The sequence below is a fragment of the Chaetodon auriga genome, chromosome 10, assembly GCF_051107435.1.
Source record: "Chaetodon auriga isolate fChaAug3 chromosome 10, fChaAug3.hap1, whole genome shotgun sequence".
Classification (NCBI taxonomy): domain Eukaryota; kingdom Metazoa; phylum Chordata; class Actinopteri; order Chaetodontiformes; family Chaetodontidae; genus Chaetodon; species Chaetodon auriga.
Genome location: NC_135083.1, coordinates 2,562,713 through 2,587,535, shown reverse-complemented (window position 1 = coordinate 2,587,535; position 24,823 = coordinate 2,562,713). Strand labels below are relative to the sequence as shown.

General features: G+C 44.6%; 1 protein-coding gene across 1 annotated transcript; it reads right to left on the bottom strand.

Moving 5' to 3' along the window:
• Positions 1-14,595: 14,595 nt before the first annotated feature.
• LOC143327038 (Ig-like V-type domain-containing protein FAM187A) lies at positions 14,596-17,635 on the bottom strand. Its single transcript, XM_076741170.1, has 5 exons — positions 17,438-17,635; positions 16,359-16,636; positions 15,449-15,811; positions 15,011-15,228; positions 14,596-14,822 (listed from the first exon to the last, which is right to left on the bottom strand). The coding sequence occupies exons 1-5, from the start codon at positions 17,633-17,635 to the stop codon at positions 14,596-14,598; spliced, it is 1,284 nt and encodes a 427-aa protein (XP_076597285.1).
• Positions 17,636-24,823: the final 7,188 nt, after the last annotated feature.

Here is a 24,823-nt window from a genome sequence, read left to right as displayed (position 1 = left end):
TTTCTGACCAATCAGCTCGAGACCCTAAACCAATAACAAAAACTAATAAGCATGGTCTTATTTGTGTGTCAGGGAGGGAACAGGATCTATTCAGGATAATTGGCTCGGGAAATGAAGGGTGTGTGTGTGTGTGTGTGTGTGTGTGTGTGTGTGTGTGTGTGTGTGTGTGTGTGTGTGTGTGTGGGTGGGTGGGTGTGTTCACACGCCAATGTTTTACAATGTTTCGGTCAATTTCTCAAATCAATACACAGTTAAATTGGTTCATTTACTTCCCAACATTGAATAGAAGGAGGCATTTGAGCACACACACACACACACACACACACAAACACACAAACACACACACACACACACCCACACACACACACACACACACGCTATTATACAAGGACATAAATCAATGTCTTGACACGTGTAAACAAGCTGTTTACATTAACCACTACCTCGTCTTCTTTCTTTTTTTTTTCCACCGGGTGTACTTCCATAATGTCACGTATGCATTTTCTCTTTATCCTCCACGTGGCTGCAAACCCCACCAGGTGCACTTCAGAAGCAAAGCGTTTTGCCTGCCTCGTTTTGTTAACTTGCTCAGATTTAGCTGATTTGGTCTTTCTTGTTGATGTTTGTGCTTTGTACCAGGGTAAGCAGGCTTCGCAGTTAAATGGAGTCTGCAGAGGGTGTTTTATTTTGAAAATTGATCTCGCGAACTTTTCCAGATGCTCAGTTATCTTCTCATTTTGCTTAACATATGTTTATTAAAGTCATTTCCATTGCAAACCTGCTCACCGCTCATACATCTCACATGGTAATGAAACAAGGTTATGGAGTGACAGTTGATCGTCTGAGAATCATAAAAATCCACTGTTTCATGGAAATCCGGCCAGGAGACGTTCTGATTTATTCCTCAGGTGTTGGGCAGACAGAAGTTTTCTGTGCTGACAGAAATGAACAACAGTGCGTCTGAAAACATTCACAAAGATGTGAAATCTATTCAGGTGGTTGTCAATAACTCCATCAAATGCCAGGAGCATCATCATCATCATCATCATCATCACCAGCCTTGTGTTCTCTTTCTCTACAGGATATTTAACTTAATGGAAGCTGTCAGGAAGGAGAGAGGAATAAACGCCGGAGGGATCACTTAAATATGACAGAGATGACTACCACAGGTGACTGCAACAACAATAAAAAGACGGAAAACGATGGAGGGCCGATGAGGAGAGACGTGTCTGATGGATCGTTTTTCATAAACTGGACCTCGAGTCAAGAGGGAAGAATGAATGAGCTGCATGTCTGCAGGCAGATGAGAGAAAACAGACAATAGATGAGGCGATGATAAAAAAGAAGAGAAGCGGAGGAACGTCTGAGACAGCTGCAGACAGTGATGGAAATAAAGTGACGCAGTGATGGAATGAGAGAAAATGTGATGAAATAACCATGAAAACAAAATAAATTGAACAAACAGAGGAGATGAAATGGAGGGAAGGATTCCAGAAGACATCAATTCAATTAAAACTGTGGAAAAATAGAACAAGAAAAGAAAATAAGAGAGAACAAAAAGCATGAAAACCTGCTTTATTTTTTAAACGGACTAAGCCTTTTATAACAGGTGCAACCGAGGGAAAGAAGACAAAGCACTTCCTCCCTCAGTCATTTATCTCTTTTTCATATTGCCGCTCAGCTGCTTCCCTTTTGTTTTTATTGTCTGACTTCAGTGCTGCAGCTCAGCAGTGTTCAGCAGGGACAGAACTGCCTGAGAAACGCAGCAAATTACAGAGAATGATATGCAAACAGAATGAATCATAGAAAAGTCTGAGAAACTCTGTCGACCTCAAATTAATTAGCTCGCTTTTGGAAAAAGGAGGAGAGAAACCCGCCCACTTCGGTGACACAGGAACTCCAAAGCAACAGTGGATGCTTGCATGGAAGTTGGAAATTTAACCGTCGTCATCTTCATTATGCAGAAATACTGGAGTTTTGCACAGGAACATTAGATAAAACCAACCAGAATTATTGGACAAATCAGGTGATTCTTCTCATCCCATCAGTGCAATGACACATGTTCTCTGCAGCAGCTCAGTTCGTTGACTTCATGTCTTCTCTGTCTGATATTCCTCTCTGGTGCAGCTTTAATCATCGTTACATCCATCATGGGTTCATTACATTATGGGTTCCTAATTGATTCAAATCCTTGAATATTTTCTCCGTTAGATTGTTTTAATAACACAGATGAGCAAGTTTTAATTTGTCCAAATGCTCTGAGTTCCTGGATTCATTATTGGTTCCAGGCACGGGTTTCTGAAATAAAAGCATTTGGACCCCCCGCATGTTCCCAGTTACACACTGTCACTGGTGGGACTGGAGGTCACCTTTAAGCCCACAACAGATCAACTTCACTCACAGGTCCTTCAAATCATTGATGTGCTCCCAGTGAAAGACGTCACATTGACGTCTCTTGATCAGCTCCAGAGGAGACATTATCACTCTGTTGCAGTTGTGGGAACTCCAGAAACACTGAGTCCATCTCCCCTTAAATTCGACCTTTGGCGGAGTGCAGACACCAGCTTGCACACGGCACACACGACGATCCAGTGACTCACAGAATTAACATTAATTAGCGACAGCTGATACGACCTGCCTGAATGTTTTGAACACGGCGCTTTGATGACGATAATTAGAGCTGGAGCTCTGCACTTCGCTGACCTCTGAACAAAGCTGCTCCAAACATTTTTCACACTCACACACTGTAATTTTCACTCTCATACGCAGTGAAATGCAGCACTGCCGAGTCCGACTGTGGTGATGAAGAGCAGCGCTGCAGCAGCAGCAGCCGGCTGAGGCGTTTGCTTTAGCCGATAGCGATCCAGTAAAATAGGCTCAGACATCGATCCGGCTCAAGACGTCTTTATGATAAACTGTAAAACTGCTCAGTTTGAGGCACAAGTCACAACAAATCTATGGTCGTGAAACCAGCAATGATTGGTTAACAGCATTGAAAATTGATTGGTGGATTATCTCGCTGGCTCAACTCCATGTTTTTCCTGGAAAATGGACACTCAATGGCAGCAATCTCTCTCATGAAAACTGACATAAAAACTAGATTAGAACAAATATCTCCCAGGAAGTGCAGACGTGACAGTTCAGCATTGATCAGAAAGAAATCAAACAGTAATAAAAGGATCAGTCTGCATGCCTGAATGCACTGAAATGACAGAGAATAAATCCCACAAGGCAGAGGAAGCAAGAAAAAGGAAAAGGTAAATGAAAGAAAATACAGAGGTGTGGACCGAAGAGGTAAACAAAGGGAAGCAGGAGGGCTGCAGCAGTGGACAAAAGAAAACACAAAGAGAAATGCAAATAAACTAAACGACAACAAAAAAAATCACTGGCAAGACGAAGGAACTGTAAACTCAGCGAAGGAAGGCAGGAAATGCAAATGATAAGAGACGGTGAAAGGGTTAAATGAAGGGAGAAAGAATGAATGGCAGGCAGGAAATGAAAGGTGTTGACAGTCAGACTTGGATTAATGAAGCAGGAAAGGTGAAAGCTCCGGTGAGATTTTAATGAAAAGCTCCTTCAGATAAACCCAAAGGTCATTTGAGTATGAAGGAGTTTTATTTCAGTGAGATTAGAAAGCCCGGGACCCTCGGCGTCTCTGCACAGGGCTTATTCACCAACGGCTGGACGGCAGGCGGAGAGGCGACCACTACTATGAATAATAAGGATTTCTTAACATTAACATGCTTCATGCCCATGTCATGTGAATAATAGATAAGACCAAAATAACAGAAAACAAAGGAAAGTCTTGGTCTTGTTTAAATGTTGAACACGCTGTGCTTCATGCTTCGAGCCGTCTGGAGAAGTTTTCTGTAGTAAAGATCTACAGACGCTCTGACTTCAGCCAAGTGCTGCCAGTTCCAACACACAAACAGATGCTTTACCAGACCTCACAATGCTGCAGTTATTACGAGGAGATACAGCATTCAAAGATCAGATGTTTGGGTGGAAAACAAATGAAATATGTAGCTGATATGATCAGCATCAACACGTTGTGACTTGCCGGCTGCATTCATTGAAAGTGTTTCTCATTATGTTCATAAGTCAGAATCCAGTCGGCAGTAGATGAGCACAGTTTCGAGGACACAGATTTAAAGTGACAGGACGCTCAGCATGGACTGCGTTCATCCCGACACTCCTTCATGAGCCGTGACCTTGAGAGGATGGAGACCCACTGGATGAAAATGACTTGACGCACAAACCTGTCTCCAAACAAGAACGTCAGAACTCAATGATTCTGCAAAATCCCAACAAATTTCGACAATATCTGCGAGCTTGAGTATGCTTATGGCAAAAAACTGTGGTTCTCAGTCAAGGTTAGGGAAAGATCATGGTTACAGCGTAAAGAAAAAGGTAGTTGAGCATGAATTTAATCCCGATCTACACCCGTACTTTCAGGCTTGCCATGTGCACACTGCAGTTCTTCCTGCACCTGCGCTGACGGCTGGCATTGGATGTATTTTTAGAGATACTGGGCGATGTCATGATGGTCATGGACTTTACTGTGTGACACCAATCAACACTGCACACAAAAACTGCCTGCTGTGTGGTGGATTATGGGTTGGTGGGTCTGCAAAGGATTCAACGCTCAAATCCTCCAAAAACGAGCCAAAGCAGGCCACGTTTCTCAGACCTGTTGGCATGGGACAAGCTGCTGAGCTCGTATTATTTCATTCCAGTGGAAATCTAATGAATCCAGCATTTATCACAAGAAATCTTCAAGTACTTCAGGAACTCCAGGGAGGGGGGATTTCATTTTCTGCAAAAAAAACAGCTTAGTATTGAAACATGAATCTTGCTGCCCTGGGACGTCATTACTGAGTCATTCAACCTCTCCAACCCCACCGCAAGCCATCATTTAATGGTCTGTGCAGTAACATGCTTCTTATTACCCACTTGCGTTTGTTTTTCTATTTTAGACGGTAATCATAATGTTCTCCATCTCGAGGTGTAACTAATATCCAAATCATTGCTAAGATCTCAGATGTGCAGCTCTGGGTATGAAGTCAGGCAGGGATCCAATTACCCGTCTGGGCCGCGAGGCTTCACCTTCCCGCCCTGCCTCTCTCTGTTGTCGCAAACAAACGTGTCATTTTCTCAGCAGAAATTGATTATCATGTTTCACAGCAGCCAATGGCCATCAGGGAAGTATGATGATGCCAATTAAATCAGCGCCTCTGTCACTTGTGTTAACAGGAATGATGTTCGGTCTAGCTGATGGCCACAAAACTAGAAGGGTGCTGGGAGAGCGCAGACCAGGAGTCTGCTCTTCTATGCAAATCTGGAAGTGCAACCACTGTAAATGTCTGGATATACTGGCATATTGTTATAGAAGGAATAAAAAAAGAGAAACAGATGAAATAAGCAAGGACAGAAAGGCTCCCTTCCTACCACAGAAACAATCACTGGAAACTTTCCATGAACTTAAATTTACCTGCTTTGTCACATGACGACCCAGCTCTTCCCAGAAATGAGCGACCACAAACAGACAGTTAGAGTATTTACTGTCATGTACTGCATCAGCAAATCACTGCATTGCCTGTAATCTATGGTGTGTGTGTGTGTGTGTGTGTATGTGTGTGTGTGTGTGTTGTCTGAATGTTTAAGTAGGCGTCGCCCTCTACATCACTTCCCTGTCACCTCAGAAACAAACACTGAGGGGGTTGATCTACAGCGGCCTGTCAGGAGCCAACAAGCCGAACAGCCAGTGCTGACTTTGTACACACACACACACACACACACACACACACACACACACACACACACGCACACACACACACGATTGGTTTGTATAGGTTGTCCTGTTACCCCGGTACAGGTACACACACCTGAACATCGACTGTACAGTATTTTTCCTGGACGTCTCGACAACACAAACGAATTGCACCTGACCATGAGATGATGGATGGGTCCGTTTGTCACTGCACCTGCAGCTGAGAGGAAGCTCGACAAGAGCAGGCGTAAACCTGTTCAAATTTGCACGTAAAAAAAGTCTTAAATGACAGGAAAAACAACATAACAAACAAACAAAAACGCCCTCTCTGTCATCAGGCCCAGCTGCTGTCTGTAAACTACAGGTTTCATAATCATCAACTCCAACACAGACAGGAAGTAACCTTTTTTCCAACTGGCCTCCAAAGCTCAATCAGCCCAAACTCCACGTGTCTTTCAGCGATTCTCCACCCAGTTAGGCGAAAGCAGACGATCCAGATGATGACTGCTTTGTCGCCAGTGCTTCAGAGGGAGAAGAGCTCGAACGGTGACTGGTGCCAATTGACCATTGCTGTTTGCCACACGAGTCACAACCAATTAAATCTCAATGTCGGATCACAGTCACGCTTTCTGTCCCAGTCTGCTGGATAAACGGTGCAGGTGTGCTGACAGCGTCACATTTTCGCTCTGTTTGAAGGGTGTTTGAGTCCGAGGACAACGCAGTGGAAAGCAACCGAGACATCTAAGCTTAGACTGTTTGCCAAGGAAGTCTGTACAAAATGCCATGAAAATCCATCCAAGCATGTTGAGATGTTTGAAAGTGGCGGTCCGACCCACCAGCAATGCCAACCTCGCAGCCAAACTACCAGCGTGGCAAAAAATGTGATTTAAAAATTCAGCGGCGGAGTGTCCCAGTTACTGTGAACGCTCCACAGACCTCACCGTCAACAGTCTTTAATTGGAGCTGCTTTCTACAGAAGAAACGCAGCCGTCTGATGGAAAATTGTCAACAGAGTTCTACGGATTATCTGGAAAAGACACATTGCTGCTGAACTTTATAAATGCCACTTTTCAATGCTGTCTGTGGTGAAGAACTACAGACGGCTCTGACAGTCAATATCTCAAAAGCTATCTTTAATGGATCGCTGCTGTTCGGCTGACCGAGCACTCGAGGAGGCAAATGTCAGGGCGGTGAGGTTTCCGTCTTAACTTCATGCTCCAACCCAAACAACAACTCTTGCCCAACACTAACAACATGCTCAGCACCACCTCAGGAAGAACCCCTTCACCACACACACACACTGCCCCTTATATAAGGCTGTGCGCTCACCTAATTGGCTGGCACGTACCATTTGCAGAGAGCCAACACAGATATCTACACGTGTAAATATGCAATAAATATTTACATAAACCTCTCAGCAAAGATATACACAGTCTGAATAATTATTCACACACACAAACACACTTAGTAAATACCAATAAATATCTTACATAAATAAATATACTTGAGCAATGCAGCCAAACTCCCCTCTGCCTGCTTGATGTTACCCAGGTAAGTTTGAGAAAGGCACCAGCTGCTTTCAGTTTACCTTTACAGCTGGCTGTAGTTTGAAACTCACTCTCTACTGAAACATTTCAGCATTACTGCGCCTTGATTCCTCTCTCACAGGGGAGCGACGAGGTGGACCAGCCCACCAGTCACCACTGAGCACATGTGACACGAGCCGACTGCAACTTCAAATACATGAATGTTTGTTGCGTGTCTATCTCCTGTGTGCTCATATGAATATTCCAGTCACATTAACATCTGAACTGGTAAAATATGCTGTTAAAGTGTATGTCCAAGGAACTTCTGCTAGCATTTGCATGACTCAGGCGCCTGCTTCAGACTAAAAATACTGCATGTTCTGCTCTCTTTAGAAGTTTAACTGAGGAAATCATCTCAAAAATGGATCTAAACTTCTTCCAGCTCAGTTTAAAAGCACCAGCTGTAAGATTTACTTTATTTCTCGTCCTTATACACCCGCTGCCTCTTTATCTTCTGAAACCTGGTCTTTATGTACTTTCCACTTGAATGCCACAGCTGTAAAGATTCACAGCCTTCCATTAAAAAACAGCAGCTTTGGATCAATGCAGGAAAACAGAGAATGGTTTTACAGCAATTATACGGCTCCATCAACCTGCTTTAAGAGTTGGTGAGTAAAGACAAACCCTCATCTGGCGAGTCGGGCTGCAGGGTCGATGTTGATGCATCTCAATAAGAATTACGTTGTCTTATGAAAAGGCAGAGAAATCAAACAGCTCTCATCATGGCTGCCACTCAGATTCCTCAAGGTCACTTCACTCAGTCAGGAACCTTGCTCACAGAGTGAGATATTTCATTGTTTCCTCATATTTATGACGTATAAACTATGTGGCTATTGAACAGGCTCCTTTTGGCTGTTCAGGATGTGCCTTTTTGTTGCCTTGAAGCTAAATTCAAAGACTGCGTGAGAGTGTATTTGTTTGTCTGCCTGTTTTCTAGCCCTGCTGAAACATTAGTAAGATTTGTGGTCAGATTCTATTGTATTTTTGCCTTTAACTGACTGTGTTGCAGCATAGAGAGGCAGGATAAATGTGGGTGGGAAAAGACAAAGATTACCACCACTGAGGCGCTCTGAAGGACGTTCTTTAACCCTCGAACTACTCTGGTGGAGCCTTTCAGCTGCTGCCAAGTCAGACTGTGGTCGTCCAGGTCTGTCCAGGAGTGAAGGAGACATGTTCAGAGAAAACTGCCCTCGCTGATACTTCACTGGTTAAAACAAAGGTTTAAAAAAGAAAGTGAGACTTGGACATTAAACCCCAACAAAGACTGTCAAAGTTGAAGATTCTCGGTACCCTGAGAAAGTTGCCATAGAAGCACCCTATCACACACACATGGTCACTGTCTGGAAATTCCAGATCTGACCTACCCTCCCTCCAAACCAGCAGCATGAGTCGCTTCCTCCAACCTCTTAAGGATGAGACTAGGTGAATGATTGGATGTGCAGCTCTGGAGATTACTGTTCACAGTCGGCCTAAAGTTTTGGCTGTTAAAACTGTTTTGGAAGGTCATGACAAACAATGTCGTCCTGCTAATGAGGACATCAGATCATACCTTGTGCAGATATGAGGACATGTTGCCCACGTTATGAGGTGAATAAACTGTTGCAGGAGATTGATAAATTATGTATACAGATTCCCCAGTTTCACTGAAAACTCTCCGCATGGTGTGTTCTGTAATCATTTCCTGAGGCCAAATTGGAGGCGCTGCCAGCTAACTGAGAGGTAGCGCTGCAGCGAGTGGGTTCACATTTTGCCAATTACTTCAGTCAACAAGACAGTAGCCAATGAGAAATGACTGGGGTTATTTCTCATTGATCTGGTGGAGCTGCGAGCAGGTATCGCTGCTATAGAAAGTTTTAAATATTCTGTCTTTATTCCCAAGGCAAAACAAGGTTAAGAAACTAGTTTCTGTTCATTTATCTTGCAGCAGACAGCCGGCATGCTACATTGCTGGCCTGGATGCACTAACAAGTTGATTAATGGCTGTGGTGTGTGGTCCAAATTTCCCTCCCTCGCCTTCTTCTCCATTCTCCATCTGCCAACTTGAATCGGCTCGCGATGAAGGGAAGTTATCTAACAGGGGCAAATAAGGCAGTGTGGTGCTGCTGAGGGAGAGGACGGCGTCTCATTCACCTCCAACACAAATGAGCAGCAGTATTTCTGTGTGCAGGAGTCCGTGCAGTGTGGTCACTGTGCACTGTTTGCTCAAGGACGTGGCAAGAACGGGGACGTTTAGTGCTGTGTTACGAGCAATCAACCTTCTGCTTATAGTCGGTATAACATTGAGGTGTTTGAATTACAGCAATGATGATCACTTTATGTAACCACATGTGCCATCAGACCTTTTTGGATGAAAATAAAGACGTGGACTGTGTTTCAGTGGTCCAGGTTACATCCTTCAGTCCACCGTCTGGGGCCTCTTTCGTACTTGTTGTGGTTGCAGCAGGCTAAGCTAAAGTAACCAGATATGCTTCTCCCTCACAGCTCCTTTCCAAGAACAGACTGGATGTGTAATCCCTCAGTCAGTCTTTCAGTGTACCTCCACAGGGAGTCATCCAGCTGAGATCATGATCAGGTGCTAAACTAGAACAATAGAGTCGTGGTTCTAATCAAAGTCTGCATATCCAAGGGTGAGCTGAGACACACTGAAGGAGAAGTTATTCTGATTTCTTGCTTTGGCGACTACCCAGAGCTCATAAATGAAGGTTTGAACTTCGGGCTTTGCTCCCTCCTCGTCTGAATCACTGCCCATGCAGCAGTAATCTGCCTGTTGATCTCACCTTCCATTTCACCCTGACTGGTGAACAAAACCCTGAGGTACTTGAACTCCTTTACTTCAGGCAGCAACTCGTTCCCATCACAGTGTGGGGGGGGGGGGAATTTCAACATCATTCCTTCAAAACTGGAGGCGATGACTCTCATTTGCATGCAATGCCATCTTGTTGCACACTGGAAGAACAGCAGGAGGTTATTGATGCCAACAATTCTTCTATCATCAGCAAAAGGAAACCTTAAGGTCACCAAAATGGATGTTCTGCGTTCCTCGGCTGCAGCTCCACATTCTGTCCATAAAAAAATGAATTGGCAACGAAGTAGAGCCTTGGCTGAGTCCAGCACTGGTTAGAGGTCGACTGAGAGTAGATTCTTCAAGGCCAAAGCAATCAATTGGTCGACATTTACTTCTGATTAAGTAGTGGTGACAACAACAGTCTATTAACAAAAAATTCTGCTCAGACAAATCACTACTGTCCCCAAATTGCATTTTTTTAAACAAACTAACCACAGCGGAGAGTCCTAGCTTTCCAAAAATACATAAATTCAGATTTCTCTGTCATCCTTCCTGAATTCCAGTGTGTTTGGAAACGCTTTAAAATTGGGCTATCAAGTAATGCAACATGTGCCTAAGACGATTTTTGTCAACAAGATAAAAAACATATTTGGTGTTTTATTAAACCAGAAGCCATAGATGGATTGAGTAAAAGTGGCAATAAAATCCTCCTCCTGCATTAATATTTCATTTCACAGTTTATTTTTTTCCCCTCATTTATTCTGTGGAATCTGAGCCAAGTCATGAGCTTTGGTAAGTTAAATCATCTTTTTGAATGTCAAGAAAAACTGGTTGTACAGGTGGAGGAAGGCAGGAGCCGAAGTGCAGCTTCCTCAAAGCAAAGCTCATCAAACATACACATCCTTGTCAAACTCAGGGTTTGGAGGTAACTTTGTTAATGAAAGTTATTTTCCTCTCATGGATTTCAAGCTCAGGGAGGTGAGATGCTTCCATACATCAGCTGATGAATGCCAGTCACACTGACACAAAAGTATAACTCTCCAAAAGGCACTTTCAGTTTGACAGAAGTGCTGTAAATACCTGCTACTGCACCTAAACAGCAGCTCCATAAAAATGAGAAAGTATCCGGAGGCACAGCAGCAGTGCATATAAACCAGTTCTGCAGAGTGAGCAGCTCAACAGACAGGAAAGTACAGCAAGAGCGGAGACGCAGCAGGACAGCAGGACGGCCGTGCTTCACAATAAGAGCGGGAGGAAGGTCACAAAGTGAACTGAAGCCTTCCTCCCAGACAGCACAGGCCCTGATGAGCAGCTGATGAATGACTTTCTGATCCTCGAATCGAAATCCCTCAGAGCGTATTTGATAGTCAAGGTTCGGTGGGATTTTCGTCTTTTCTTGTAGAAAAAAAGTTCCCGACATGTCGTACGAATGCTTTTTACAAGACATGCTCGTGGTCTTGCTTGAAATGTTAACCTCGTAATCAATATTTCAAAGAAAAATGGAAGAGCGTCGAGGGGCATTTTCTATTCAGTGTTTGTTTTCTGCATTTCTGTCTTGATTTTTTAAATCTTTATTATTTGTCCTTGAAAAACTCATTCGAATATTGAGCGGGAGGGCAAACGGACCCCTCACTGAATTTAGAAGACGTATGTTTTGTCAGAACACCTCAGCAGCAGGAAGCTTTGAACTGGTCCCGATGGGGCTTCAGGAGAGCGTTCCTGGTGAAAATGACGTTCAGCTCCACAAAGACCAACAGGTCCAACACGCCCTCAAACCTGAACCACTAAACCATTTTTCTGGCGAGGACGGGCTGACCACCACAGGTGAGCTGGTGACTCTTGTTTTTAGAAAATCAGCAGGTAACACTGACATCCCTCTTTTCTCACCTGGCAGTCCTCTTTGGTTTCAGGTGACTCAGGGGCTGGAGGCGACGAGGAGACCGTCCAGGGTCCATGAACACTGCTGACACGGCAGACAAGGATCTCTGTGGGATCTGAGCATTTTTATCGCCTCCACACCTCGAGTGAAACAGCTCTCGGACCTGCTCCCTACCCTCCTCACAGCCTGTTACCTCTTTGATCATCGCTGTAAATCAGTGCCTCATTGATTATTGGGCTCAGGAGTTGAGCAGGATTAATGGACAGAAAGAAGGAAGGAATAAAAGCTGAGAAGAGAACAAGTGAACAATTTAAAGAATGAAAAATAAGAGCCAATAGAGGAAAAGACAGTTTCTCCTCTTTCTGATGTACAGTTACTGTCATCTGATGAAGGTTTCAATCCAGTTTCAGTGGCCCGTTCCCAGTATGAAGAGGATGAATCCAGTCAAATTAAATCTGTAAATTCAGTGTCTGCGAACCAAATGGAACCGTAATTAATAATAATAGTTTTAACTGAGTGAGCTTCACTCAAACACTCACAGGGAAAAGAATCATGTTCAACTGGATTTGATTTCATGAAATGAACGATGCACAGAAGGACGGTGAGCAAACTTTTTCTGTTGCTATGGGTTACGATGAGTCTACATGTGGAGTCATACGTGGAGCTAAAGCAGTGAGAAACTACACAGCTGCAGCAGATATGAATCAAGGCGTTTTATGACTTCCTAAACTTTGAATTTTTTCTGTCTCTGTCGGTTAAATTGCAGCTCCGGAGCTCGTCAACAGATGCATCTCCATGACAAACCACCTGCTGATGAAGACCATGTGATATGACTGAAGGTTCTGGAGAAACTGCTAGCTTGCTGCTAACACTCCCTGTGTACAGTTTCATGCTAACTTGTGCAAAACTCAACAAAACTTTCAGTAATTAAATAAAATATAGACAGAAGAAAAATCCATGAAATATGAGATACAGACCATTCGTATCTGACTGTGTGAAGACATTGATTTTTGGTGTGTTTGGTGTAAAAGGCTCTGTGCTCGATAGATCTCCCTGAATAATTCAAAGCAGCTGGTGAGAATCTGTTGGGGACCACTGAAACACCCAAAGGCTTTAAGCTGAATCCTGCCTGCCAGCAAACCTTCAGCCTGTGTGTGACGGAGTCCATTCAGAGCTGCTGAGGCAGAAAGATGGAGAGGGGACGGTCAGAATGAAAGAAGGACGGAGGAGAGGGACTGAAGAGGCGTCCACAGCTGTGGAGGGACAAGCGTCTCTGTGTTTGTGCCTTCCTCTGGCTCTCAGTGTGGAGAGACGTCTGAATGAGGACGTCCCCTCTGTCCAACAGCAAGAACCCAGACATCTCCCCTCTGACTCTGCTCATGTCTCTGCTGCTCTTCAAGGTTTCCAAGAGTCACTCTGACACCTGCAGGTGCTCCAGAAGTCCAGGTGAGACAAGTCATTACAAGCCCATCACGTCTGCTTTTCATTGAGCTTCACGGAGCACTTTGAATCCCGTTTTATTCGCACATCATCAACAACTGCAACGACGATCATTTCTCAACATGTGTTTCCTTCATAGATGTGTGAAAGTGAAATATAGAAGATAATGAGGGTAAAACACATGTAAGAACATTCAGCACTGAGGAAATAATCAGCAGACGTTTGTGCTTTCAGTGCGTTTGGAGCTGATCTAATCTGCACGGAAATAATTGGATGAAGTGCTCGTCTGTCTTTCCTCACATTCATCATCTCAGCCATCTGTATTTTCTATCACCCGCTTGACTTTTTTTGTCTCTCTTCTCTCACTGTTTTCCTTTCATCTGCCTCTGTTCTCTCTCAATGGGTTTTTCTTTGTTTCGCCGTATCTCCCTCAGTCCGTCGGCTCTTATCGGGAGAAGCCGTGCACCTGAGAGCACTTCCCGCTCTGGTGCAGAGGATGCATCAGGTGGGAAACACCTGGGTGTTCGCCCACACACAAACTCAGGGGACAAAAACGTCACCGGTGCCCACAAACATCCAGAGAAAGAAGGCAGGTTCAAAACGCTGCAGGGACTCCATCTCCATCCATCCAAGCTCATTCACCTCTGTCTCTTACCAATTACTTTCATTTGAGTCGAAATTCCACTTGATATGGGATTAAATTTTCCCCTGAAACATTCTGTTCTTAGAAGAATTTTTCCAAGCCAAATATTTGAACATATCTCAGAGCAAACGCTTCGAGAGGAGCTTGTTGGATGTTTGCGTTGGTGCACAAAGCATATGGGTTCAACACAGGGGGTCTTACATTGGCCTCATGCTATGAGTCAGTGCTTACTTTTTAAGCCAACTAGCCACCTAAGTGTTAGTGATCTAAAGTGGATGTTATTGTCTGTGTATAATCTGCACACAATAAACAGCATGGCGATATGTGCTGTATATGCAAGTGGAATTGTAGCACAACTGTCTGCATTCAGTCAAAGTACAAAGAGCGTTAGCAGTGTTAGCCTTCAACAGCGCCTGTTTTTGGTTACTAATTAATATTTTAAAGGCTTAACTGTGTTGGTGCAACCACACAACCAGCGAGTGTTTAATGACTTTAATCCACATGTGTTTCTCCGGCGTCTCTGAGGTGTCTGACTCCAGCTCTGCCAAACACCAGAAGGCAAAACACAGCCGTCATGACAGCGTATGACGTTAGCACGGTGTTGACAGCTGCCGGGAAGTCAGGATGCGATGTCACCGACTGTCCCCGCCCCAAATGGACGTAGACCAGCAGACGTATCTCTGCAGCCTGGTGACCCTGCAGCCAGCAGTAGTAGACCCCTAATTAACAAAAAAAAGACTTTCTAATCAAATTAAACAACTTGAAAAATGTAAAAATCTTGGTTATCACATCAGGTTGAAATGAGCAAACAAAACAGAAACAGATCCAGGTGAGCACAAACGACACCATCAACACGTCACAGGTGATCTAACACAGCCTGCTCGGAGGTTCTGCAGGTTGATGGTACCTGAGTCCTGAGTTTTCGCAGGTCTAAACAGCAGGTGGTGTCCGGCGTCTATCAGCAGCCTGGGGGGCGAGGCGCTGAGTGATGAGTGTTCAGATCGGTAGATGGCTTCAGATCCTAGGTCCCAGGCCACGGCCATGTTCGGCCGCGCCCCCGGACAGCCCAGGGTCAGGACGTGATCTGCGGGGTGGTTCAGGTAAAACACTGGCAGGGAGGCAGAACTGTAAGACACAGAGATTCATTACATCAGAGAGGCAGAGGTTTGACTGCTGCTGTAACCTGGAATGATGCAGCGTGAGTGCAAAGAGGGAAAAACTTATTAGTAATTATAATAACAGGCTTTACATGTTGAGTTACAGTCTGTCCATCATCTAAATGATAAATATCTTCACCTGCCCTCTGTCTGTCTTATCAGTACACCTCTATACACGGATCACTTACTTGTACCCAAGAAATGCCATCAGAGCTACGATTCTGGAGGACGGAGGAGCTTGAGGCGAACAAGTCACTTGACAGCTTTTGACCTCCATCTTGGCTGCGACGCTGCGTCGCTTCACCTGTCCGAAAGCCCTCGGCACCGCCCCTGAGCCACACGAAACCACCGTCTGATTGGCCCGTCTGTAGCGCACGTGCAGGAAGTGGGAGTGGATGTAGCACAGTCCGACACGGACCTGCTCCCCTGGTACTCCACAGCGATCGCAGACGGACCAGGGCCGGAAGCTGGTGAAGAGCCGGTACAGCGGCCGAGCGGAGCCCAGTCCTTCTCTTTCCTTCGGTTTCGTGCTCACAGTTTCTGGAGTGAGTCTGAGAGCATCAAAGCAAGATATGAGATGTTTAAATCAGCGCTTCATTTTGGGTTGCATGTGACCTTCAATTTTGAGCAAATCAACAGATTTTGATTGATTGGTTTGAAAAGAATAACATCATTTTTTGTCATCTGTCTATTTTTTCCTCTTTCAATCGCTCGTTTAAAGAACTGCATTTGTCATTTTCCAGAATAAAACTAGGATGAACATTTGCGCTATAACAGTGTTAATCTCCAGTCATCAGTCTTTTAAAAGTCATGCCATGTTCCTTATGAACTTATTAAGCCTGTGCTGCCTCCGGCTTTCACCCTCCATCGTGAACATGTGGGCGGTCAGACTTGAACTGTTTAACACTGAACAGAATCACGTAAGCCTCGAGTGATGATGGGATGCCTCCATAATGTTTGCAGGAACATGCTCAGGATTTAATTCCAGGACTGACTTTGGGTGGCGATAAATGTTCACGGGACAGAATCGATCGTCATCAGAGTCAAAACCTGACAGCCTTCCCGATAAAGCCACAGTCTGCCCACTTAACTCGTCACCTCGGAGTGAAGCTGAGCATGCGCGCCTCCTGGATGTCCAGGTCGTAACCATAGAAGAAGTCTTTGTGGGCCGAGCCGCAGATGTAGACGCCAGAGTCGTCGGGACCGGCCCTGAAGATCAGCAGGCTGAAGAGCCGGATGGAGAATCGACTCTGCAGGGCGCCGCTGTGAGGGACACGACGAGGGTCCAGGAGCTTGTTGCCATGGTGATCAGTCAGGGCTCTGGTCTCCCGCGAGCCGTCCAGATGTTTCCTGAAGAACCACACGACTGATCGGACCTGAAGCACACAGCGAACCCAATGACCAAAATGTATCTGCTGACAGGGGATAATGCTGTTTGGTTGATCAGCACCACAGGCTCAAATTACTTTAGCGGATGCTGAGATTAAAGTCTCTCCGTCGCCCCAGAGATCGTCTCCTTCTCCCTTTTCTCCTCTGGTTAACGCAGCTGCATTACACTCCATTTCTTCCTCGACTGTTTCTGTTACTTTGGATGAAGCTGAGTAGAGGCTGTGGATCGCAGCAGTCATTTACTCAGCTGCTATTGTTCATAGAAAGAGGAGAGGATGTGTTTTCCTGCACTGTTAGTTTTGCTGATTACACTGCACAAATGTTTGCTTCTGATGGGTGTAACTAACTCAGCGCTGCATTGATTTGTGGTGTCTTTGTGTCTTTTGGTAAAAGGCCTTGGAAAGAAAAAATTAACTGAGTTTGAACAAACAGGTAGATCTTCTAAAAAAGGCATGTCTCATTCAAAAGCATGATTGATTTTTACCAGGATCCTTCACAGGATGAGACTCATCTACAAGCTTCTGTCTGAATGTTGTGTTTTCGACCGATGATTGAATTAAAGGTGATTTCAGACAGCGAGGAGAAAACCATTTTATAGACGTGAGAAACATTAAATACGAGAAAAACATCCGAGTTTCCTCCTCAGTCTGATATCTGCAGGCACCTTACAACCAAACTAAAGATTTATGTCGGGTCCCTCTGCTTATTTTGGATTAAAGAGATGTTACACAGACATAAATGCAGTCCCAGAAACCAGATTTTAACCAAAGTGCTGACATTACGGTTACCTGTTCTGGTTTGCAGTGGCAGGGCAGCTCCAAAGTGACTCCAGCCAGGTAGGCAGCATTGGTGAAGGTGAGGAAAGCAGGACAGGCTCTTCTAGCAAACACATCCTGCTTATCCTCAGGAGCTTCATAGCTCCACACCCCAGGGAGGAAGAAGAGGAGGAGGAGGAGGAGGAGGAGGAGGAGGACGGGAGGAGGCATTAAGCTTCTCTGAGGAAGAAGAAGGCTCTAAAAAACGCTGCAAAAGTCATGACTTCAATCAAATATCTCTGCATCTGAGAGGACCGTCCGAGAATGAAAGTCGAACTTTCAAAACACAACAGAATCCGACGGCGTCGTCTGTTGTCAACACAAACATCCTGAAGTCCAAAATCAGCCTCAGCACATCTTCTGACATCGTTCAAACTCTGATTGATGTTTGTGTGTCAGAAGTTCCCAAAGTTAACGTTGCTGTCGTGTCCTGTGACGGCTGCGTTTAATCTCTCTGGTCCCTCGAATTCTAATCCTTTCTTCCTCTTAACACAGTTTAACAAAGTTTAAACGTGTACTGCTGTTTCACACAACATACAAAACACTGTTCAGTTGGCCAAAACAAAACCCTGACAGTCAAGAGTCGAGTTGAGTCGACAGTATTACAGCAGTCCGAAGTTTTTAGAGCATACACGTTCATGTTCTGCTTCATTACAGTTCAACAGCGTCAGTCGTTCAAATCAAACACTGCAGAGCGAAGACGCCCCTGAACCTTCAGACGGATGTCAAGAGAAAGGCCAAGAAAGGACAGGGGTTAAATTCTTCACTCACATTATTGCTTTAGCGCCCATTCAGACACAGAGGCGTCGCTCAGGAGGAGCACTCCTCACAGCAGACCTCCTCCTGATGCCTCCTCAGTGCACGCGTCTGAACTGGGCTTCAGTGCAGATCAAACTATTTGTTTCTGCAGACATGTCAAGCAGGCGGCTGCTTTAAAATGTCGCCAAGTCGCCAATAACACCCCTCCTCTGCACTCCCTTCCCCTGCAGCACACCATGAGTCACCAAAGCACTTAACTGCTGCATCACCATGGAAAAAACAAAAAGCCTCCATTGTGCCAACGCAGAGCGACACACAGCTCATAATCCACACTTCACACTGTGTTGGTGCGAAGCGAGCTATGCTTCACACACTTAATTCAGCCTGCACTCCTTCACAGCGCTGCTGCAGGCGCTCGGCGCTGTAACATTATAAAGTAGAAATAAATGAGTGCAATGGTGCAGATCCCCGCTGAGCTGCAGGTCTGTGTGTCATCACGCCTGCGGCACAACGACCGAACACAACACGCCGCTGACCATCTCCAAGGCCTCGAGACACAAACAGCACTCTTATGATGCAAGCTGGCAGCTCTGGCTGAAGGCATGCACAGTGTGTGTGTGTGTGTGTGTGTGTGTGTGTGTGTGTGTGTGTGTGTGTGTGTGTGTGCGTGTGTGTGTGTGTGTGTGTGTGTGTGTGTGTGTGTGTGTGTGTGTGTGCGTGCGCGCATGTGTAAACACCGGGTATAGTAGCTTCGGGGTTGAATTGTGGGAACAGTGCAGAAGGCAGCAGGATGACTAACTGTGTGTTCAGCGGGGTAAACACTTCAGATGACACCTTCCTGTTTTCCATTAACAAAATGCAATTTAGTTCATTTTCAAAACACCATAAATTCATTTTAGAAAACAAAAAACACACGGCCAACCGCTGCGCTTCATTTGGCTTGTTTGCTTTTTATTGATTAGTCCGTTTTAACTGACAAATGTGTCCTCCTGTGCAACAGTGACACAACAACTAATAAACGAGCGGTCCTTAAACTCACCATTAGACCTGATGTCCGCGTGACGCTGCCTGTAAGCCCAAAGGGACTGGCAAGGTGGTTGGATTTTAACAGAAAAAGCAACAAAAAGAGGCAAAAACACATCATAACTCCCCACAAAAAGCAAATATGTTTAAGGTCTCTTATGGTTGATACATGAAGGTGTTTGTTTAACTATATCAACACATTAAATGTTTACAACTGGAAGCAAATCATGACTGAACTAAAGGAAAACACTTAAACATGTCACATATCTGTGTAACTTCATATTTTTTAAAGCTGCTTTAGAAAGTGCTCAGGATTTATTTATGTAAATGTCAGAATGTAAACACGTTCGTTCAAAATGTTACGTGGACTGAAGAAAACGTCGCCTTTTTTCCACACGTGGCGGATTTCAAATAAGTGACATTTGTTTTATCCTCGTCTGGAACAGCTTGAACATCTTTCTGTATATATTTATATTTCCTGCTCTCTCTTGGATATAAAAAGCTCCTTCTTGTTTCTGTATTGTGTGAGTGAATGCACTGAAATATGTTCACTGCTGCCTTCACTTACCTGCTGTGAAGGAAGCAGGAAACATTTTTATTTTCCGCTTGTTTTTCCTGGAAACACACACCAGTTTTGACCTGTTTCCACAACCACTCACACACACACCGGGCACAAGAACACACACACACACACAAGAACGGTGGCGGACGTAACACCACTGTATTGATTTACATGAATTTACCAGACAAAGAACCACAGAACGCTTTGCTTCTGGAACACGACTGATGCGGACTGTTTGTGCTGTTTTTCTTTTCGGGAGGATTAAATCATCTTAAAAAACACTGATGCACTTCAACCGAGTCCTGACCGCTGAACAGGCGTTTGAAAAGGACGACGAGACAACATGTCCTCACTCTGCAGAGACGTTTGACTTCCAACATCTGGGACTGAAAGTGGTCCTGACAAAGACGGGATCACACACACACACACACACACACACACACACACACACACACACACACACCATGTTCTCGTGACAAACAGGATAAATAAAAGACAGATAACGTATTACTGTTGATCTTCTTTCTCCAAACATCATCATTTTAAACTTTCTCCTGCTCTTTTTCCTCCTCTGTCGCTGCTCTTCATTCGTCGTGTCCATTAGCTGTAGCCGTCACGTAAACATCACGTACCATCCCCTCTGAGACGTGATATACGACCGCCTCTGTGTGTCATCCGTCTCCATCTCATCCTTTTATTCCCCTCGTCCTCCACATCTCAGGAGCTGCACCCTAATCCCACAACCCGGCCCTCCTGCCTTTTCTCCCAAATACCCATTAATCCAATGCTCTGGTCTAAACAGCCCATCAGCCCCTCAACTCAGCTCCAAACAACCTTTTCTTCATCGCTTTCATCATCTCTTCCTGCAGCTCCTCCTCCTCCTCTCCTTATCTACTCCATCTAATGGCACCTGCTCTGAGGATGGATGTTATACCGCTCAGTTTATTCCCTGTTATTGTCACTCCTCCTCCTCCTCTCAGAAAGGTCCATTAAATGCAGCCAAACGTCTCACTCAGCCCACTGTTTCCTCCTCTTCCTCTAGTTTTAAATTTAACAAGAGATTAGGGTTAAAGTTGGAATGAAGGACAGTCAGATGGACAATCATTGACATAAAATCTGGTGACCAGAAGATGAATCCTCATGTTTTTGGGGATCTTCTAACCTTTTTTTAACCTTCTGATCAGACGGCACGTCAGGCCGGATTTCAGGCAGTCAACAGTAACCAACACAAAGGTGCAATAAAAGAGGCGACAGTACTATGAACCGGTGCTAGAGGGCAATCTCAAAGAGTGCTTTTATCAGGGGAATATAAATGGACTAATCAACAGGTAAAAAGGGACTGGATGGAGGAAAACGGCCATGAGCGTCAAACAAAAATCAAACGTTTAGTGTTCCAGCCTGTTTATTTTCATTTATGAGAGCGTAATTTTATTAATCCCATCAGACAGAAAAAGTCATTTGCATTTCCAATTAACATTTCTGTATGAGGCCTGAAGATTTGATTGATGTGAAGAAGGCTTTCCTCCGGATGATCTCACTGCATACATGTGGAAACCAGCTCGGACTGTGCAGGCAGTCAGCTCTGTTTGCTTGATGTCGGATCAGAGCGGTGGAACCTGGAACATTCAGCTTTCAGCTCTGCAGCAGGTCTGACTGCTATAAAACGCCCTGAAGTATCAGGTAACAAAACATTTTAGCTTTCTGAAACAACAAGCTCCATTTTCTCCCTCCCTCCTGCTGCTTCTCCTCTTCATCCAGAGATTTTCTACTCCTCCTGTCATCTCATCCATGAAATCACAGCTCTCATTGAAGCATTAAAATGCGTTTCACTCCTTCGCCCTTCATCTTCCTCTTCGTTTTCCTACATCTGCCTTCCTTTGAACCATCCTGTGCCCTGTGCACACCTCTGACTAAACATGCAGTACAGCTAAAGCCTGATTTCCAAATCGTAGACATTCTACAGACGAGCTTATGCAACTGACATTTACTCCACTGTAAAAGTTTAATCTAATGACATCTAATATGCAAACTTCTTCTCCTCGTACCTATTTCTCCTCCAGCTCCCTGATGGATTTCACAGTTAAGTTGAATGTCATATCAGCCCCAAAGGAAAGTCCTCATTTCGTTCAGAAATACTTTAGTGCCTTCTACCTTCTCTGTAATGTGAATGCTTTAACCTTCATTAAATCATATGAACATTACGTTATTGCTGACTATTTGAAGCCTTCAGTCACTAATTTTTGGGATAATTAATTTGCAGACGCACAGAAACTGACCATCAGAGGTGGGAAAAGTATTAAAGAATTCAAAAAAACATATCAACAAAACATGGATATTATGAATGTGTCTGTTTCTTGTATTGAAATGGTTTTTAAGCAACAAAGTTCAGTTGCCAGGGTGTCCTTGAATGCACCTTTCTCATAACAATAACTGCTTCAGGTAAGGAGAACGTGGACTACACCAGTCAAACGAACAATTGCATATCGCCTCACCTTTCTGGGGAAAACAGTCCTGGTTTTTTCCACAAATCATCACGTGACTGAAAGTCTGTACGGTCATGTGATAACAGCTGAGAGATCTCCATGAAAGCTGACTCACTTCACTGCTTCTTTTCTTTTTCAGTCAGTAAAAAAAAGATAAATCATTCATCATTTCAACAAACTTTCAAAACTCTGTAAGGTGGTTTTCACAGCTGAAGTGAATCAAAACCAACTGCGACACTGAAGGTGGAGAATTAATTTGAGAACATAAAGCAGCACTGGTGATTCTTTTGGTGTCATCTCGTGAGGAAAAGGAAACGTCTTTTTAAAAATCATCAAACTTAACTTGTGCCTGACGTTCTCCCTTCCTGCCCATTGAAGTCTTCAAAGCTCTCCTGAGTGTAGAGGAGGAACCGTCGTTTTCTGCTCAAAGTTTCCTTCCCTGCATATTTAATTCATGAGAGTGTTCGCTCAAACAAACTCCTCGCGCTCGTGTCTGAGTGTGTGCAGAGCTTGATAAGATTTTGGATTAGACCACCAGACTTTATATATCGATCGGTCCTCTCTCCACCTTTTATTTATTACCTCCAGTTGTTCTTTAGGATTCAGTGGACGGAGCCTGGAGACGCCCTCAGAGTGCTCAAACAGCAGGCGTCAGATGCGATCAGGTCAATGCAGACAATGCCGCAGTAACTTTAAAGCTGCCTCACTGATGGAGAGCTTCGCTTGATTTAGATTCTTGTGTTTAGGTGTGGATGACTGGGACATCTCATTTGCATGCAAAGACAGAGAATTTGAATTGTAAAGATCAATACAACTCTGTGTTTTACCGCAACCACCCTCACGAAACGGCTTAGATCTGCAGTTCTCAACTACAGGACCATGTAATGGTACCGGGTTTCTAAACATTTGCTACCCAATAGTCAGGAAGTTCGATATTTCTGTAAGCAAGTGAAACGATAACTATAATTTTGGGATGTTTGTGCTTTAATTAACTGAACTTGAACTCGATGCAGCCACGGCAATGGAGACTTTGGAGAAATGTAATACTTCCCAGATAAAGTTTAGTTAGTTTATCATTTGTACGCGTATCTATGCAGGACTCAGGACGTTTGCACCCAGACCACGTCCTTATAGCTGTCACGTGGTCCAAGAAGTTAACATTTCTTGACCAGAAAACCTTTGACACTAGAACAGAATTACATATCTAAGAAGGGTCTTCAGTCCGTCAAGAAGTTTAGCTTTGGTTGACGTGCGATCCCTTTGCGTTTTCATCTCCGCCTACAATCTGCTGTAACAGTTTTTTATTTGGTTTTCAGCCTCTCTCAGTCAACAGAACGCCTCATGACGGCACACACTCCGTCCAGCAGCATCCTCCTTCTCAGCCACACTTGTCAGACTTCATGCACACTGGCCAGGCCCAAACGCAGCCCTCCACTGTTGGCCAGTCAGCTGCTGCACTCGAGCAGTTGGCTGCTGAGCTGCTTTGATCAAAGGCCAGTGAAGAGGAGCTGCTGGAGGAGGAGGAGGTGTTACACAATCCATTCTCCACACTCAACATTCCCCAGCTGGTCCTGTGAAGCCTGTTCCTGGGGGATTCGTCTGGGCAAGAATTTGACTCAGAGCCTGATCGTGACTCCCTCAGATGGACTGCTGTGAAATGCAGATATTTATGGGACCCAGTAATGTCTCCTGTGTTACTCCACTGACCTTTTCTTAGAGCCACCACCTAGCCAATGTTTACACCACAGGCATCAAAACTGAATGAGCAGATTGAACCTTTTCCATTTTGGATAAGCTTTCCTCTGATGGACAGATTGCCATGAAATTTGCTTGACTTCATTAGTGCATCCATCTTTACAGTATTCATTTTTATCCATCTTCATTTTGGGGTGTAATGTGCAGGGCTGAAAGTGAGACCGCTGAGGGACTATTTTCAGAAAAGTTCCACAGACTTGGAGAATATATGGCAAGGAGCACTGAAGCTGCCCTGCAGGCTTGAGTTACAATCAGAGGTGTGAATAACCAATGTGCAGGTACGCGTGCATGACGAGTATTAGAAGTGCATCACTTTGGGTGGACACTGTAAATAGTCTGCACCGTGAAGCTGTTGGCAGCAGAGGGCAGTAATACAGCACTGACAGATGCTAATAGAAGAAGAAGAAGAAGAAGAAGAAGAAGAAGAAGAAGAAGAAGATGCAGAAGGCAGCATCTGTCATTGGCCTTCCAAACACGTCTTGTTTCTCGTCAACAGATTCGATTCAATGAAGTGACCGCCTGTGAGAGACGTTCAATAAAACAACTGACACTAAGCAGCTACTTCGCCAACTACAAAGAGACAGAAGAAAAGACTTTTCTCTGATGGCTTCAAGCTAACAACGACACATCTGGCAGATGTTCGTACAGGCTGGAAGAATTCCAATCATCCATTATCTGAGTGAGGAGCACACACGTGGACCAAGCTAATGCTAACAAACAAGCTAACTGAGAAGTCCAGTCGTCCATTTGCTAGATTTGCTAAAGCTGTGTGCAGCA